This window comes from Hibiscus syriacus, unplaced genomic scaffold (genome assembly GCF_006381635.1).
Source record: "Hibiscus syriacus cultivar Baekdansim isolate YM2019G1 unplaced genomic scaffold, ASM638163v2 tig00110503_pilon, whole genome shotgun sequence".
Classification (NCBI taxonomy): Eukaryota; Viridiplantae; Streptophyta; class Magnoliopsida; order Malvales; family Malvaceae; genus Hibiscus; species Hibiscus syriacus.
In genome coordinates, this window is record NW_024062764.1 from 5,648,083 (window position 1) to 5,667,423 (window position 19,341).

Below are 19,341 nucleotides of genomic sequence, written 5' to 3' on the forward strand. Positions count from 1 at the left end.
TTTAAATTAATAAAATTACGTGATCATAAATATTATCAATTTATAGAGGTTTTATTGTATTTTTCCGTAACCAATTAACAATGTTAGCAATCGGACTCTATTTTAAAATAGACAAGCAAAAGTGCTAAATTGCTGGACAAAAAGAAAGGGACTAAAACATAAAAGTTAATATACTACAAGGACTAGAGATATAATTAGACTCTCATAAAACAAAACCCTTGTCCCAATGTGCAGTGTCTACCTTAAAAGACATTTTCACACGCTTCATATGTCTGGATAAGGTTGTCTTCATACACTTTTATTTTCCGTTAATAATATATATATATATATATATATATTATATTTTTGTTCATATGAACACATGGATACATTTATTTTTAGGGTAAACTACATGTTTAGCATCTCAACTATTGCTTTTGTTCCGTTTTGGTTATCCGGTTATTTTTTATTTCACAATCATACATGATGTTACATTTTTATTTTATTTTGATCACCCATCGTTAAAAAATTAGCAGTGATATTGGTTGTGTCACCGTAGGTTCATAAGGCAATGCCACATCATCATTGATTTTTTTTAAATGTCACGTCAACAGTTCTCTTAATTTTTTAACAATGAGTAACCAAAATGAAACTAAAATATAATGTTATGTATGATTTTAAAAAGTATGTTAGGATCAAAATAAAATGATAACGATAGTTTAAGAATTAATATGGAATATTTTAATGTCTAAAGATCAATTTAGAATGATGATTATAGTTTGGGAACAAATAAATAATCTTTTAAAATTTAGAGATTAATTTAAAATAAAAGTCATAATATAAGGATATCCCAAGCAATTATTTATCTGTCAATCATCATCCACAAAACAGGGTTGTCCGGATTCACAAGCATGGGGGATTTCAACTGCAAATTCAGGGTTCGTTTAGAGCGTTGATGTGTTGTAAAAAATTATAAAATGATAACTTGACTATTCATTAGATTTTAAACGTGTATTTTTTGTTAAAAAATTGACAGTATTATAAGCTAAACGTTAATCTACTAGATGTGATATGATCTCAGAATCTCAAACGACTATCATATGTTAGGCATCATGTTGGCATTCAACTTAGACAATCGCCAATTTTTTAATGAAAAGGGACGAGTTTAGGACATAATAAATAGTCGAGTGACCTTTCATAACTTTTAATAGTAGAGAGACTTAACAAAGTAATACTCTATAGCCAAAGGACCATTTTGTAACTTTTAATAGTAGAGAGACCTAATAAAATAGTATCTTATAGCCGGGAGACCATTTGTGTACTTTACCTTTTAAAATAAGATTTCATAATTTAGGGACATCCCCTGCAATTATCTATCTGTCAATTCATCATCCACAAAACAAGGTTGTCCGGATCCACAAGCATGTGAAATTTCAACTGCCAATTCGGGGTTCGTTTAGTCAAACCCTGAACCCTTTCTAATACATCATCGTTCGTTGCCATTGTCTGCTATATAAATCTCCACATCTGAGCTTGCCCCAAACAACACAGTTTTCTTCAAGTTTCATCAAAGAATCTGTTCTTATATATATCTATATATATACATATTGGAATCTTATTGCAGTAACTCAGGTATATCATATATGTATGTGTGTATATGTATGTATGTATGTATGTATATGGGGTTGTAATTGAATGATCATTGATGTATGGTTTCCAGGGAAGAAGCTGATGGAGATGGCTGATCATTACTATCTTCAACAAAGTCACCATCAGCAGCAGAGTTGCGGTCTGATGATGTACCGGTCGGCACCGACGCCGTTGCTCGAGAACCATGCCAGTGGTGTTATCGGAGGCGGTACTACCGGATTCGATGTATTCGGGGGTTTTCGATCTTCTTCGGGTCCCGAAACGGAATCATTCTTCATGTTGTCTGATAACGTTTCATCTGATATGCAAGAATATGAAGAGAAATCTGTGAAGGAAGAATATCAGATTCAGAGCCTACCGATGCAGGGTGTTGGTATCGATGTCGGGTTGGTGAATTCGATGGAAGAGGGCGATGGAAATGGCTCGGATCTCGTTCGGCAAAGTAGCTCTCCTGCTCGGTTTTTCTCCAACCAATGCCTAGATGATGGTACTTCCCCCCTTTCTATGATCATTTGTTTGTTTTGAGAAATTTGCCGGTCGATCGGCAAGGTAGTACACTTTTTGACATGTTATGATTACTTATAACTCAAGCTATGCACTTGTCAATGCTGATAGGGTTGAGGGCTTGTAATGGTACCAATGGTGACAATCATATAAGCTTCTCCTCTATGCCATCTTCATATTCAAAGACGATGCCTCGAATAGCTCGAGTCGAGAACCAAAGCTTAGGTGATAGTAACGGTGGAAATCGGAGCAACGGGCAATTCATCCCCGACTTGGTGACTGATTCAAGGAACAATGCTTCACTTAGTGGCTTGAAAAGAGCTAGAGAATGTGATGGTGGTGACTTTTCTTGTGGTCCAAGCAAATTACAAACACAGGTACAATGCAAAAACCAGCAATTTTCAATTCATTGTTCAGTTTTTCTCTGATTTTGTAGATGAATACGTGCTTTGTTCGATAATAACATGTGAATTTAAAATCAGAACCAGGATGGCAGACACTGCTCTGCTGGTTTAACTCACCATTTGAGTTTGCCTAAGACTTATGAGATGGATGCAGTAGAGAGGTTCTGGCAGTTTCAAGGATCGGTCCCTTGTAAGATTCGAGCGAAAAGAGGTTGCGCCACTCACCCACGCAGCATCGCCGAGAGGGTATATACATACGTTTCGATTCCGTCGATTCATTTATCGTAATTCATGTTCCGGTCGGTCTTTTAATTCCGTTTATATGCGAATCTTCAGGTGAGAAGGACACGGATTAGCGAACGAATGAGGAAGCTTCAAGGTCTGTTCCCGAACATCGACAAGGTAGTTTATCGAAACCAATCTCTCTCGATCACTTGATTGTTAGACTAGGTTACTCATGTTCGTGTTCTTTTCGGGCTGCAGCAAACGAGCACTGCAGATATGTTGGATATGGCAGTGGAGTATATCAAAGATCTACAAAGGCAGGTCAAGGTATGTATTATGCTGTAACAAAATATAGGGTAAATGTTTTCAAAACCATACCTAAAGTTTAGTTTTTGTTTCATTTTAGTACCTACCGTTAAAAACTTAACGCGTTTAGCACATGAACTATCAGTTTTGGTCTGTTTTAGCACCTAAACTTCCAATTTATTTTCAAAATTTAACATTAAATTTTGAATGGGTACTAAAATGAAACAAAAAACTAAACTTTAGGTATGGTTTTGAAAAAAATGAAAGTTTAGATACTAAAATAGACTAAAACTGATAGTACATGTACTAAAAACTTAATTTACCCTAAAATATAGAAGAAGAATATGTTAGGGTCGGATCTTGCCGTGTAAGATTATACTTCTTTCGTTAGCTTTGGGCTGAAAGTAAGAGTTTATATGGATAATTTCTTTTCTAATATTAGGATTTTTTTTCTTCTCATCAAGTAGTTAATCTTGTAAATAAATAATATGAATTAGGGTTATTGTAGGACGAAATTTTAGAATATGTGTGAGTCGTAAATTCTTATAATTTCGACATTATAATGTATTGTCCATGATTTTTATTGTTGCAGACATTGAGGGATAACAAAGCAAAGTGCAGCTGCTCAAGCCAAAACTGAAGATGGTGTTGGTCATTTGTAAATTGTAATTGAAATGCAATGCGTTGAAGGACTAATAGATTCTTAGATTAGATTAGAATTGGAATTAGAATTAGAAGAAGGGTAAGAATAGAATGTTGAGAGAGTTGAGTGATTTGTGATTGTGAAAGTTAAGAGATTCAGGGCCTGATTTGTAAGATCATCTAATCATTAAGTACTTAATGAATATCAATTATCCGATTATCAAAATTTGTATCTTTTCTTTTCCAACATAAATTTCAGGACCGATTCAAAATAAGGACCTTAACTTAGGGATAATTTTAAGAGAAAATAACCTCAGTGACCGAAAATTCCTTATAATATACGATTTTGACCAACTTTTTTTCGATTTGCCAAAATGACCAACAAAATCGCAATGCGATCTCTAAATCGCAACGCGATCTCCAGTATCGCAAATCAGTTTCTAGATTCGTAACGCGATTTTGACTATCGTAATGCGAATATGTAAATAGCAACGCGATTCTGACTATCGTAACGCGATAATACATAATCGTAACTCTTAACCTAAAACCCTAAATCACAACTCAATCCCATCTCCATTCTCACTCTCTACGGCAACATCCGTCCCCATCTCCGACGAAATCCATCCCCATCTCCGACGAAATCCATCTATCTCCATCTCTCAGAGCCACCCTCACAATCATTCACAATCAGAAATGGAAAATCAACCACCGAGGGTTAGTTTTTTTAATTATTTTTATTTTGAAATTTTTGCATTATTATTATATTTTTCATATTGAAATTGATGATAAGTTTACTGGTAATTTCAATAATAGATTAACCATTTCACTTAGATTGCTTATTAAATTCATTCGATTGCTGTCAATACTGATAAACTGTTTAGTCTTTAACCCTGTAAAGTTAGTATTTGTCTTTGTTTTGTCTTTTGGTTGAAGTAATGCAATTCATTCAAGTTTCAATTTTAGACAATGACTATTTGAAACCGAGGATCGCAACGCGAAATGAAAATCGCAACGATAGTCAAATTCGCGTTGCGATTTTCATTTCGCGTTGCGATAGTCAAATTCACGTTGCGATAGTCATTTTCGTGTTGCGATTTTCATTTTCGTGTTGCGATTTTAAGTTTCAGAAAATATTATTCTTCTGCAAATTGAAACTTGAATGAATTGCATTACTTCAACCAAAAAACAAAGACAAATACGAAATTCACAGTGTTGCAAATTTAAGTTTAAAGAATAAACTACTACTACTCTTTATGTTTATTATTGTTTTTGGTATATCTTCACATTGTAGTTTTTAATCTAACTTGGTATGTTTATTGTTTTTGTAGAACTTTTTTTCGGCTCAATTGACCTTAAGGAATAAAATAAGCATAGTCACTACAATTGCGTCGAAGCTTTCACCTGTACAAAGAAAATTGTATGAGGATACTTGCTTCGGGTCATGGCTGAAAGTACAACATCCGAGTGGAGATGCTATGTTGACCCATTTGTAGCTTCAGACTATGACTAGCGATCTACCCGAGAGTATAAAATGTGGTAATGAAGAGATATGGTTTCATTTTCCACCGGCGTATACGTGTTTTGGGCGGGAGGAGTTTTGCTTAATCACTGGTCTACGCTTCGGACACGATGATGTAGGTCGATACACTAGTCATATTACCCACCCATCATGGTTATCCCGGGTTTTTCCTGAGCTGTCAATGGAGAAGCCGAATTTACACGTCGACGACTTGACGAGATTATTGAATAAGAAAGATGGTTTTACTCAGATGGATGATGTCGATGTTGTTCGAGTATGCATTTTAGTACTTTTGCATGCCGGCTTTTTAGGCAGAGAGTCCAGATAACCTATTCCTAAGGACTTAATATTATTGGTAGAAGACCTAAATGCATGGAACCTTTTCCGTGGGGTTTGTATCTATGGAAAGCTACCTGGAATAAGTTGTCGTCTGCCTTTGATGACCGCAAAAGTTTGCGTGGCGATGGTTCCAAATACACTTTGTCAGGCTTTATGTGGGCTTTTAAGGAAAGAATTTTTATATAATGTTTCCAAAATTATAATTAATTATTTAACAATTAGTAATGTTTGTGTATTATATTGTTTTTGTAGATTTGGATATTTGAGGCTTTTCCCGACATGCAGACATATGCATTAAAAACTTCAAATGATATTCCTAGAGCTATTTCCTGGAAGAGGAAACGACGGCTGTTGATTTAGGAAGAGTTACTACGGTATACGACAATAAATGATGTAAGTTAACACAAATACTACCATATATAAACAAGTTATTACTAGTACACGTTTAACTTTGTTTGAGCTTTTATATTGTTAGGAGGCCAACACTCTATTACAGAGGCTGAGCTTGCCACTGATTGGTGGCAAACTAGTAAGCGTTTTTTTGATGGCACGAATGATGAGCAGCCTCCACTTCGAGAGCCATCACCTCACCCAGAGCCATCACCTGATCGACCACACTATATACCTCTACAACGAGAGCCATCACCTATTCCGTCACATCATCGAGCCTCTTCTCCACCATCACCTCATGATAGGCGACCGAAAAAAATGCCACGGCATTTATCTCCCTGTTCTATACCTCCACCTCCACGGGATGATTTAGGGGAGTTACGTGATGAGTTCAATGCCTTGCGTGAGGAGGTCGGTACTTTACGCGATGACAATGGTGCATGGCGTGACGAGGTATCTACTTTACGTGGTGAGGTAGCGGCTCTATGTGAGATGGTAGCATCATTGCAGAATGAGGTTTATACTCTATGCAACGAGGTAAGTTTAAGATTTTTCATATATATTTAACTTGATTTACTCGTAATTTCACTTAGATTAACCATTTCACTTAGATTGTTTAGTAAATTCATTCGGTTGCTGCCAATACTGCTAAACAGTTCTAAAATAACCCTGTAAAGTTAGTATTTGTCTTTGTTTTGTCTTTTGGTTGAAGTAATTCAATCCATTCAAGTTTCAATTTGCAGAAGAAGAATAGTCGCAACACAAAACTTAAAAATTGCAGCGCGAATTTGACTATCGCAACGGGATAATCGCAATGCAAAATAAAAATCGCAACGTAAAAATCGTAATGCGAAAATGAAAATCGCAATGCGAATTTAGTTTCGCGTTGCGATTTTTATTTCGCATTGCGATTATCCCGTTGCGGTAGCCAAATTCGCATTGCGATAGTCATTTTCGCGTTGCGATTTTAAGTTTCGTGTTACGATTTTAAGTTTCAGAAACTATTCTTCTTCTGCAAATTGAAACTTGAATGGATTGCATTACTTCAACCAAAAGACAAAGACAAATACTAACTTCACAGTGTTGCAAATTTAAGTTTCAAGAATAAACTACTACTCTTTATGTTGTCCTTGAACATGCACTAAACCTATATGTTGTCCTTTTAAATGTTTATATATATTTATATAAGTGCTTACTTTCGGAATGTTATCTGATACATTTTGTGAACTATGGTAGAATAATGACTTGGGTTAATACCGTGCAAGTTTGAAACATATTTGTCTTTGGTTTCACTGTTTATTTACTGATTTATGTATTAATTTATTTTTAGCGGCCTGATAAGGTGGATGCTTTACGTCGAGTTTTTCTTGCACGATGGGGTTCACGCATCAGACGACGTGCACGTGCCATTACGTCTCCGTTCACCCCAATAGTGCGAAGACTCCGTAAGAAGAAGCCCGACTCAACTGTCATCGTTCAAGAGGCCTCTCCTATCGTTCAAGAGGCCCCTATCATCCCTCAAGAGTTCCCTCCCATCGTTCAAGAGGCCCCTGTCATCGTTGAAGAGGTCCCTCCCACCATTCAAGAGCCCGATTCATATGGCGTAATATATTGAATTATTGAGAAACCCCCTCACGTGCCGGACATGATGGATGATTGTTGGCTTTCGTATGAGTTACCGACCAGTACCATTCCGGCAGATGAAGTGGAGAGGAGACAACTACCGGAAACAATTCTGGATAATACCCTTTGGGCTAAAACCGCAGTTGATTTTTATCTACATGAGCGGAGCCAGGGGTGTTACGCTGACATATACAAACTCAGCGATGATATGCATTTGTTGATTGATCGGTCTTGGTGGGGTGTGTTATTAGGGGTTGAAGACAAAGGCTATTTCGATGGGGGGTTAAGTCTTATATTTCTTCTTATATTTCATTTTGATTAATTTTTTTAAAATTTATGTAATTCACTAATATATGTCTTTTTTTGTAAAACATCATATTGATGCATGAGTGTCACGTCTTCTAATAGTAAGGAAATTGAGGAAAAATAAAAAATACGCGATATACAATTATGCCGACGTCTTTTCACATAGTTCACTTGAAGAATCAACGACAGGAATCATATGTGTTGGCTAATGGACAAGCTAAACTTTATCCTGCATGGTGGGAGGTCGATAAGGTTAGTATTTATTTTTTAAATATTTTAAAGGTGTTCATAAATAAGTGCGCAATTTGAATTATTACTTATGATTGCAGGTGTTTATCCCTGTTTTGGAACGTTCTCATTGGCTTCTCGTCGAGCTTCAGCTCCCATCCCTGAAGACAATAGTATATGACAGCATGATAAATTACATATCATTATCTGATTTGAGAGATATTATTAAGAGATGGAGCTCTCATTTGGCTAAATTCTTGGATGCGATTAATTATTGGACTTATTCTGGAAACAAGAAGCTAAAGAAGTTCAATGTTACAGTTATCAGAGACGAGACCGCGCCACAACAAACGCAGGAAGCCAGAGGGGATTGTGGTCCTCTCGTATGCATGTGCTTGGAGCGTTTGATGACAGGAAGTACACAGTTTCTACCTCCCACCGATAGAGATAGAGGTGCAATAGGCTTGTGGTTTCGGCATTTTATGGCTAGAGCGATATATGCGAGACACTGCCTATCTGCATCCGCATTATGAAAGTGTCCATAAACAATTTGTAAGTCAAATGCAAGTGTTGTTAAGTACCTTGAATTTAATAATAATTTGTTGTTTGTTGGTTTTAGATGTGTAGAAAGTGTTGTTTGAGTAAATGTTTGGTTTCTACAGGTTAATCCTGAAGTGAGCTGCGTGAAATTGATGTATGGGTGCATAAACAACTGTCTGGGGTACACTTTTTTTATTGTTTAATTGATTCTTAAAAGTCTGATTTGTTTAATTGATGTGTAAATAATTCTTATTTGTGCTTGTTTAATTGATTTGTAAAAGTTGATTTGTTTAATTGATGTGTAAATATTTCTTATTTGTGCTTATTTAATTGGTTGAAATGTAAAAGTTAATTTGTTGATTTCAATATGCATCATATTGAAGGCAAAAGACCTGTTGAAGGTACACTTTCGCAACGCTAAACTCAAAATCACAACGCTAAACTCAAAATCGCAATGCGAAACGCTTTGCGATTTTCTCGTTGTAATAGTCAAATTCCCGTTGCGATAATCAAATTCACGTTGCGATAGTCAAATTCGCGTTGCGATAGTTAAATTCGCGTTGCGATAGTCAAATTCACGTTGCGATAGTCAAATTCGCATTGCGATATTCAAATGAATGTGTAATAAGTGATAACAACTGAACATATCATAGCAATGTTCAAACTCAAGTTACTAATACATGCCTAACTGAAAATGTTAAAAGTTTACACATAAAATACACATAATAGTCAAATTCGCGTTGCGATATTCAAATGAATGTGTAATAAGTGATAACAACTGAACATATCAAAGCAATGTTCAAACTCAAGTTACTAATACATGCCTAACTGAAAATGTTAAAAGTTTACACATAACACAACGTTTGCATTTAAAAATCACCTAAGTTAATAGTCCCAAAAGGTGAAGCCGGTTGTGATTGGGATTTTGATTTTGATTGCGATTTTGATTGCCTTTTTCTTGACACAATATGAGCTTTGGATTTTGATGAGGATCCATATTTTGGTAGAGGAAAAGATGATTGTGATGGAACTGGTGATCCACATGTCAACCTTGTATGACCACTTTCCTTGCACCGACTACATGTCGATCTCTTCTTCTCTTCACCCTTAGACGGTATACGATCGTGACTTTTTGGTCGGCCAGGTAGCCTTTTGTCCATGGCTGGTGGCAAAACTGTTTGTAAGTCATCTGGTATGTCCCATTCAGAAAGATGTGGAATAGGGTAGATAATCTCGGCATAAGTCTGTCGATATACTTCTGTAGTGTAGCAATTCATAGCGTATGCGCTTGAATCATCTTGGTTTAGATGAAGAGCAACTTTTATAACATAGCCACACGGATAACCAGATGTTTGCCATTTCATACAACTACACGTCTTTGCATTTAGATCGACAATCCCATTTAAGTTATTATCCAGTACTTCAAACAAAGTGTTTGAACATGGTTCAACTCTCCATGACGTTGACTTCACAACACGTTTCGTTATCTTTTTTTCAGTCCATGGTGTAACACGATGCTCCAATATTCCTGTAAATTTAAATAAATAATACTTAGTAAAATATATGATAAGTTACGAATTTAAAGAAATAATACATGCATGGTTTCTTTTCTTGTAGTACCACTATTGAATAGAGGCTCGAAAAAACTCCATTAACATAGTAATGGGTAATTTCCGGGAATGACGACTTAGAGCGTTGATTGATTTTGCACTATTAGACGTCATGAAACCATATCTTGCTCCAAGTTGATGTACTCTTGACCATCTTTCAAACCCGACATCTTCTAGTGTTTGAGCACACTGAGGCAAAAAACGTCTTAAACAATTTATATGCTTATTAAAATCCACTTCCCGATAAGCTTTTACAGCCTTCCAGTATGTCCATTTGTGATTTTTTTATACTAGCAGACCTTGATTTTAGATTTCTATACAAATGAACACCACAAAGTCCATGAAAAACATCTAAGAAACATCTTCTAACAGCGTTGTCAATTGAGTTTGCCCTATCGGATATGATTGTCAGATTGCTAATAGGACCTATGCAATCCCTAAGATGCCCCATAAACCATGTCCATGAATCAGAGGTTTCAGATTTGCCAACCCCGTAAGCTATTAGCAGTATCCCATTGTTAGCATCCATGGCTACTGCTACTAAGTTTACTCCAAAGTATCGACCTTTTAAATGTGCTCCGTCAACTATAATAACTGAGGGCATGCAAGTAATAAACGAACGAATCTACAAAATCATATACACAAGAAATATAATCATTTAAATGTGAAATACATGTAACTAACAAAAATGAGTCAACAAAATTATATTGATTTACTAACCGTAGCACCAATGGCGATAAACAGCAGCTCAAAGCGTCCATCTCTATCTGTTTTGATATGAGTTACCGACCCATGATTTTTCAGCTTTAAATTGTGACAGTAAGCCAGCAGTTGGGCAAATGATGCTTCAGGCGACCCCCTCAACAATTCCAAGGCATAACATTTGGCTCTCTAAGCTTGAGAATATGAGATACTAATCTTGAACCGAGCATTCATGTCAGTCATAATTTCATGTCCCCGATATACCCTGCCATTCAAAAACATTAACTCAGCCAGAAAACCACCCAACACCTTTTTGTTTTCCTGTCTATGGTGAGGAAAAACTTGGGTTTTTGAACATGTATATTTATCAATAAAAGTCCTAACTTGAAACATTTCGCAATCTTTTATCCTCTTTGCAATCATACGCCACGTACAATTTTTGTCAATCATACACCTTGTTTCGAAACGATCTTTGCTTGATTTGTTAACTTTTAGTTGATAGCCATCTTCCACACATTTCGTATACAAAGCTATCTTCAAGTCTTCCTTTGTATCAAAACAATCATCTTTCTTGATACGAATAATTTTTGTGTAACAATCAACTGCTATTTTTACCAACTCTTCTTCCGGTATCTGAAGTAATTCTGGCATATTCCAGTTATACTCCCGTGGCATTTTCTTCGGGGACTTTTCTTCGGAGATTTTTTCTTCTTCAGAGTTATATGAATTACAGAATGGATGTTCATTCACAGTCGTAACTTCCTCCTCATTATCATCAACAACATCTTCCTCAGCAGCGGCTGTTTCATCATCAAAATTTGGGTATTGACCAATATCAAAATCATTACACGCAGGGTCTGTTTCTTCTTCTGAAACATCATTAAAATCCGAGTATTGACCAAGATCAAAGTCTGGGTATTGACCAAGATCAAATTTCGAATACTGACTAGTACTCACAATTTTTTCTGTTGGCTTATCATCGTCTAACTGGTCAATACAAAAACTGAAATTTGGTGCTGAAAGTTGATTGGGATTTGGATTAGGGAAAGGTTGTGGGTTTTGAGATTGTGTTTTGTATTGGAAATGTGGTGAAACAAAATTTGCTTGGTGATGAAATTGTGGTGGAACCATTAAATTTTGAGCACCATAAACTGGGGTTGAAAAACTTAGTTGATTACTACCCGCTACCCCAACTTCATTACTTCTAGGTTCTACAACATACAATGTAACATCATCTTGTGAAACACTAATGTAAGCAATGAATCGTTCAACATCTTCATTATTGGTTAACAAATAAACTTTACCTTTTCTCTGATAAGATAGCCTAAATCCACTTAAGGGCTCTAAATTCAATTTATTTGCAACACGTAACATTAGAGTTTCATAAGTTAACTTTTTTAATGACAGTTTTAGTTGAAGATTCATGGGTAAAGGCATATATTGTAAAACACCATGAACATTCTCCCATGACCCTCCAAAACACAAATCTATCCAAACATGATCAACATTAGATGATTTCATTATTGTAAATTAATTTACTAAACAAACGAGCTGCGAAAATAAAACCTGTTGTCGGATGGGGAAGGATGTCGTTGGATGTAGGAACAGATGTCGCCGGAGAGAGTGATAGATGGAGATGGAATGAGTTACGATTTAGGGATTTAGGTTATGAGTTGTTGTTGCTGCGTTTTTATATACCCAAAACATTTGTGTTGCGAAACTAAAACCTGTTGCGAATTTGAAATTCAACGTTGCGATAGTTAGAATCGCGTTGCGATTATGTATTATCGCGTTGCGATAGTCAGAATCGTGTTGCGAATCTGGAAACTGATTTGCGATACTGGAGATCGCGTTGCGATTTAGAGATCGCATTGCGATTTAGAGATCGCATTGCGATTTTGTTGGTCATTTTGGCAAATCGAAAAAAAGTTGGTCAAAATCGTATATTATAAGGAATTTTCGGTCACTGAGGTTATATTCTCTAATTTTAAAATGTTCATAGCTGTTAGGAGCAATTTAAAATAGAAGTCATAGTTTAAGTTTGAAATTAGAATGTTTACAAATTTGGGGACCAACTTGAAACAAAATTCATAATTTGGAGACATAATACAATTAAATCTTCGATGTATATTTATTTAAAAGGTTAATTTTATTAAACGCCCCCAAATTATTATTTCTATTTTAAATTAGCATGAACCAAACGACCACAGTAGAAAATGAATTATTATTATTCCTTGAGGTTTCGAATTCAATTCAAAAAATGTTAAGGGTATAAACGTTCAAGTTAAATGATTGAATTATCTTTAAACGAATATTGCTTTGTATATACCATAGATTAACAAAAATATATTTTAAATTAACTCTCAAATTCAAAAAGAATTTTTTAAAAATTAATTCATAACTTTAAAATATTTTAATTGAACATATCTTTTTGATAATTTAGTTGTCAATTTAGCGTAATGCATGTAGATTAAACTATAAACATGTTAGTAATCTGTTACGTGAATAATTCAAATATGATGCATTAAAATATATAGTTTTTGATTGCCCTCTCAGTTCCCCAAAACTTTACCTTAATCTGTTAATCCAGATAGACTCGTATCACACACCTGATTTTAATATTTTAATTAGAAAACCAATCTAGAATCTGAGTGAAAAGATGTCGATAATTCAATGAAAAGATCAAATAAGAATTCGAGTGATTCGAACATGTAATGCAATTAACTCTTAATAATTTGCAAGAATGAATAAATAAATATCTTATCTTACCATTTGTGACATTTGATATATGCCATAAATGTCACTCACCTTTCTTGCAAACAATTATTTGAACACTTTGCATAAGGATATATAATGCATGGTTTGTCATGTAACAGAAACCAGTTTTTTTCATGATTCTCCTTTGTTTCCTTTAAGGTTAATTACTGCAAGCTCTAGTTCGACAAATTCTCCGGCGCATATCGGTGGATATTTGCTAGCAAGGGGTGTTTTCGAAAAGTGTCCGAGTGGCTGTAAAACGGCATCCGAAGCTATGTGTGCGAACAACTGCATGAAAAATACGAAAATGTATATCTGAACTGTTGAATTTTCAAATGCTGGCTTGATGAGTTCGATATGGTTCGGTTCACTTACTGTTGAGGATACTCTCCATAGGCTACGATTTTGCTCCGTTGCTAACTTTATAGCCTCGATTGTCCTCTTTGTGACGACAACTTCATGCATGCCGCCAGTGCACTCGCCAGCAGTCAACCATTCTATCTGCACACGAGACAGAACGGAAATGAAATACCTATATGAATGTGATGTATCATGCTTAATAAATCATGGAAGAAGTTATCTAAATCAGCATCCACAAATTTCAAAATTTACAGGCGGAAAGAATGGAGGGAATAAATCAGTGCTCGTGTTCTAACCTGCTTCCCGGTTTGAATTAGAAGACATCCTACCGGAACCTTCACCTCGATCTTTTGCCCATTCCTTAACCAGATATTTAGACCAGGGAATCTGCTTCTGCCATGGATAGTTAGAAAGTTAAGGTCATAGTGGTAGCCAGCGAAAACAGTGCCCTCCTGCCCATAACTTCTGAGGTCACTCCCTGTTGGAGCTAGAAGATGCGGCCCCTGGATTTGGAAGATTGAAGGATTTCTTGTCACGTTCAATGATAGATAAATGATAAGCTTCCTAATGGAAATGGAAAACGATATGAAGTGTACCACGGCTCTATTTTGAACAAAGAACATGATGCATGGCATGAGATGATTTATAAACAGAGATAACACGCACTGAGAGATAAATGATAGGATTCCTAATGGAAAACGGAAAACGATATGAAGTGTACCATGGCTATATCGTGAACTTAATCAAGATGGCACCGATATGCTTATCTTAACATGAAAAAGTAGGGGTATATGGGTCTTACTAGAAAAAAAAAACAGAAATGCAACGGGTAAGCCTGCAGACCAAAAAAGCTTTAAATAAATCATTCACAATATTCATTTCTCTAATATCATGTCACATAGTATATATTGCAAGAATGAACCACATTAAGTTGAAGACAAACATGAAAGTAGTACTAAAAGAAGTTGAATCGGAAACTGGTTAAAATTACAGACCTGCTTCATAAGGGAAGTAAATGCATCTTTTGGCAACCCAAACCCTATTGCCGCCATTTCAGCAACAGCCTAAGCAAGAATAGAGACATCACAATGTAACTTTAGTTTTAAGATAGGATGGATCATATAAAGGCAAGCAAAACCAATAAGCAGCTCACCTCTATCGCTGATATCATTTTGTACCCCCATGAGTCCATAGTCTCTTTCCATTCAGGGAAACCTTCAGGTATGACGGGTTCTGAATTAAGCTCCTGCAAGGGAAGAAAATAGAAGAAAATGAAAATAGAGTAAACCTTTATTTTTGAACCTGTGAGAGGAAAGAAGAGAAATAAGAGACCTGAAAGCGGGTCTTTGAAGGGCGAGGGCCCACTCTCCACATGTATCGCCACTTGGGATCAGGGCCTTTGGGAGTTAATGGTTGGTTTTCTTTGGGCATTGCCCTCAACTTTGCTTGCATTTCTTCATCAACCAGGCTTCTTGGAACTTCCACTCCTTCTGGTGTTACTCCTACCTGTAATCTCCGTTTAAATAAAAATTCGGGTAAAAACTAAGAAGATTTATCTTGTAATTTCTCCCATTTCAAATAAAATTGAACCCTTTAGCTAGATGGATATTTTAAAACCTTTTTCTTTCTTTTCAACAAAGCAAAAGAACCTAATTAGGCCAATTTGTAATTCTTATCCATTTTACATGACAGCACCAAGAAAGGCACAAAGAAAGAAGTTTTAAAATTTTTATATTGCTTGATGCTATGCTTGCAACTTGAATCTGAAATACATACATTATGTATAAGTTAGTAAAATTCGATCATTATATATTCGAAAAGTATACAAACATAAATTTCAAATTCACAAAATACCTATAGGCAATTCAACTTATCCACTAAATAGGCACCAAACAAATCCAATCCCATCTTTTAAAATATAAGTTCCTAAACGTAGCCTGAATGTTCGGCTAAAACCTTATATGAGCAATGCAATAAACATACTGTCCTTTCTAAAGTATTTCCTCTCTTCTCCACATATCAATCGAATTTGTTTTCCTTTCCTATCACATACTTCTAAGAAATCAAATACTCTACAAATGATCATTAACTTACTTTCTACACAAACTCTAAGCGGCTAGTCAAATTCCAGTAAGCATCCAAATTACAATTCTTTGGAGTCAAACAAAAGCACACTTGAAACTCTATAATGAAGCATAAAAAAGAAGTTATTCTGATGACATAAGATGGAAAAAGCGGACCTGATAATGTAAAGAGGGACGCTCCTGCAGGCGCTTGAACTCGTCCGGCTTCTCGAAGTACTTCTCCATCATATCAATGAACCTATCGTTATCTTCCACCGTACACCGCGGATCTTTAACGAGTAAAGCCCCCGTTTCCTTAAGGATTCGACTCACCTCGCGGCACAACTCGGTGAGTCCACTCGCTCGCTTCGGCAACGAGTCACCTTCGGCGGCAACCTCCAAATAAGGCGCTAGATCTATCACCGGCAACTCCATCTTCCTTAGAAAATATCTGCAATATTGAAATCTGGATTTTAGGGTTATTTTTTTTTTTGTCTATTTTCCCCCTTTTTAAAGTAAGAAAATTTAGATTAGGATGGAGGAGTAGGAAATTATTTTAAGTGAAAATAATCTCAGTGATCAAAAATGTCTTATAATATATGATTTTAACTAATTTTTTTTGGATTTACCAAAATGACCAACTAAATCGTAATGCGATCGATAATTCGCAACGCGATCTCCGGTATCGCAAATCAGTTTCCAGATTCGCAACGCGATTCTAACTATCGCATTGCGATTTTCCAAATTCGCGTTGCGATTTTCCTAATTCGCAATGCGAATACGTAAATCGCAATGCGAATACGTAAATCGCAATGAGAATACGTAAATCGCAATGCGAATACGTAAATCGCAACGCAAATCTGACTATCGCAATGCGATTTACATAGCGCCATTCGTATCCAACGCGTATTTTTTTTCAAATTCCAAACACGAATATATTAATATATCGGAACACTGAACCGTCCACAGTATATCCCGTAATCGCAACTCATAACCTAAAACCCTAAATCACAACTCAGTCTCATTTTCATCTCTCACTCTCTAAAGCGACATCCGTCCCCATCTCCGACGAAATCAGTCCCCATCTCCGACGATATTAGTCTCCATCTCCGGCGAAATCATTCACGGTCAAAAATGAAAAATCAACCAAATCAACCACCGATGGTTAGTTTTTTTTAATTATTTTTATTTTGAAATTTTTGCATTATTATTAGGTTTTTCATATTGAAATTGATGATAAGTTTACTGGTGTTTTCAATAATAGATTAACCATTTCACTTAGATTGCTTATTATATTCATTCGATTGCTGCCAATACTGCTAAACTGTTTAGTCTTTAATCATGTAAGGTTAGTATTTGTCTTTGTTTTGTCTTTTGGTTAAAGTAATGCAATCCATTCAAGTTTCTTTCAATTTTAGTATTTGAAACCGAGAATGACTATCGCAATGCGATTCTGTCGTTGCGATTTTCATTTCGCGTTGCGATAGTCAAATTCGCGTTGCGATAGTCATTTTCTTGTTGCGATTTTCATTTTCGTGTTGCGATTTAAAGTTTCAGAAACTATTCTTCTTCTGCAAATTGAAACTTGAATGAATTGCATTACTTCAACCAAAAAACAAAAACAAATACTAAATTCACAGTTGCAAATTTAAGTTTGAAGAATAAACTACTACTCTTTATGTTTATTGTTCTTGTTATATATTCACAGTGTAGTTTTTGGTATATCTAAATTGGTATGTTTATTGTTTTTGCAGAACTTTTATTTGGCTCAATTGACCTTAAGAAATAAAGTAAGCCTGGCCAAAACAATTGCGTCGAAGCTTTCACCTGCACAAAGAAAAATATTTGAGGATACTTGCTTCGGGCCATGGCTGAAAGTACAACATCTGGGTGGAGATGCTATGTTGACCCATCTGTTTCTTCAAACCATGACTAGCGATCTACCAGAGACTATACAACGTCGTGATGAAGAGATATGGTTTGATTTTCCACCGGCGTATACGTGTTTTGGGCGGGAGGAGTTTTGCTTAATCACCGGTCTACGCTTCGGACACGATGATGTAGATCGGTACACTAGACATATTACCCGCCTATCATGGTTTTCCCGGGTTTTTCATGAGCTATCAACGGAGAAGTCGAATTTACACGCGGAAGACTTGACGAGATTATTGAATAAGAAATATGGTTTTACTCAGATGGATGACGTCGATGTTGTCCGAGTATGCCTTCTAATACTTTTGCAAGCTGGCTTTTTAGGCAGATAGGCTCGACAACCTATTCCTAATGATCTAATTAAATTGGTAGAGGACCTAAATGCATGAAACTTGTTTCCGTGGGGTTCGTATCTATGGAGAGCTACATGGAATAAGTTATCGTCTGCCTTTGATGATCGGAAAAGTTTGCGTGGCGATGGTTTCAAATACACTTTGTCAGGCTTTATTTGGGCCTTTAAGGTAATAATTTTTATATAATGTTTCCAAAATTATAATTAATTCTTTAACAATTACTAATGTTTGTTATTATATTGTTTGTAGATTTGGATATTTGAGGTTTTTCTCGCCATGCAGGCATATGCATTAAAAACTTCTAATGATATTCCTAGGGCTATTTCCTGGAAGAGGAAACGGTCCTTGCAGCAATGGGAAGATTTACTACCGTATACTACAATAAATAATGTAAGTTAACACAAATACTACCATATGTTTATAAACAAGTTATTACTAGTACACGTTTAACTTTGTTTGAGCTTTTATATTGTTAGGAGGCCAACACTCCATTACAGAGGCTGACACCCACGGAGGCTGACCACCACTTCGAGAGCCATCACCTGATCGACCCGAATATACACCTCCATAACGAGAGTCATCACCTATTCTGTCACATCATCGAGCCTCTTCTCCACCATCACCTCATAATAGGCGACCGACAAAGATGCCACGACGTTTATCTCCCTGTTCTCCACCTCAACCTCCACCTCCACGGGATGAGTTAGGAGAGTTACGTAATGAGGTCAATGCCTTGAGTGAGGAGGTCGGTACTTTACGCGATGACAATGGTGTATGGCGTGTTGAGGTGTCTACTTTACGTGGTGAGGTAGCAGCTCTACGTGAGATTATAGCATCGTTGCAGAACGAGGTTCATACTCTATGCAACGAGGTAAGTTTAATATTTTTCATATTTAACTTGATGATAAA

The 19,341-nt window shown here is 36.1% G+C and overlaps 2 protein-coding genes across 2 annotated transcripts; one reads left to right on the forward strand and one right to left on the reverse strand.

Annotated features, from left to right (window-relative positions):
• The first annotated feature begins 1,497 nt into the window (after positions 1–1,497).
• Positions 1,498–3,890, forward strand: LOC120129536 (transcription factor bHLH130-like). Its single transcript, XM_039147002.1, has 8 exons — positions 1,498–1,611; positions 1,700–2,012; positions 2,049–2,116; positions 2,245–2,510; positions 2,616–2,783; positions 2,874–2,939; positions 3,021–3,089; positions 3,661–3,890. The coding sequence occupies exons 2-8, from the start codon at positions 1,711–1,713 to the stop codon at positions 3,706–3,708; spliced, it is 987 nt and encodes a 328-aa protein (XP_039002933.1). The 5' UTR covers positions 1,498–1,611; positions 1,700–1,710; the 3' UTR covers positions 3,709–3,890.
• Positions 3,891–13,834: 9,944 nt separating this feature from the next.
• LOC120129535 lies at positions 13,835–16,582 on the reverse strand. Its single transcript, XM_039147001.1, has 7 exons — positions 16,325–16,582; positions 15,417–15,590; positions 15,238–15,330; positions 15,080–15,148; positions 14,381–14,587; positions 14,100–14,225; positions 13,835–14,012 (listed from the first exon to the last, which is right to left on the reverse strand). The coding sequence occupies exons 1-7, from the start codon at positions 16,580–16,582 to the stop codon at positions 13,857–13,859; spliced, it is 1,083 nt and encodes a 360-aa protein (XP_039002932.1). The 3' UTR covers positions 13,835–13,856.
• Positions 16,583–19,341: the final 2,759 nt, after the last annotated feature.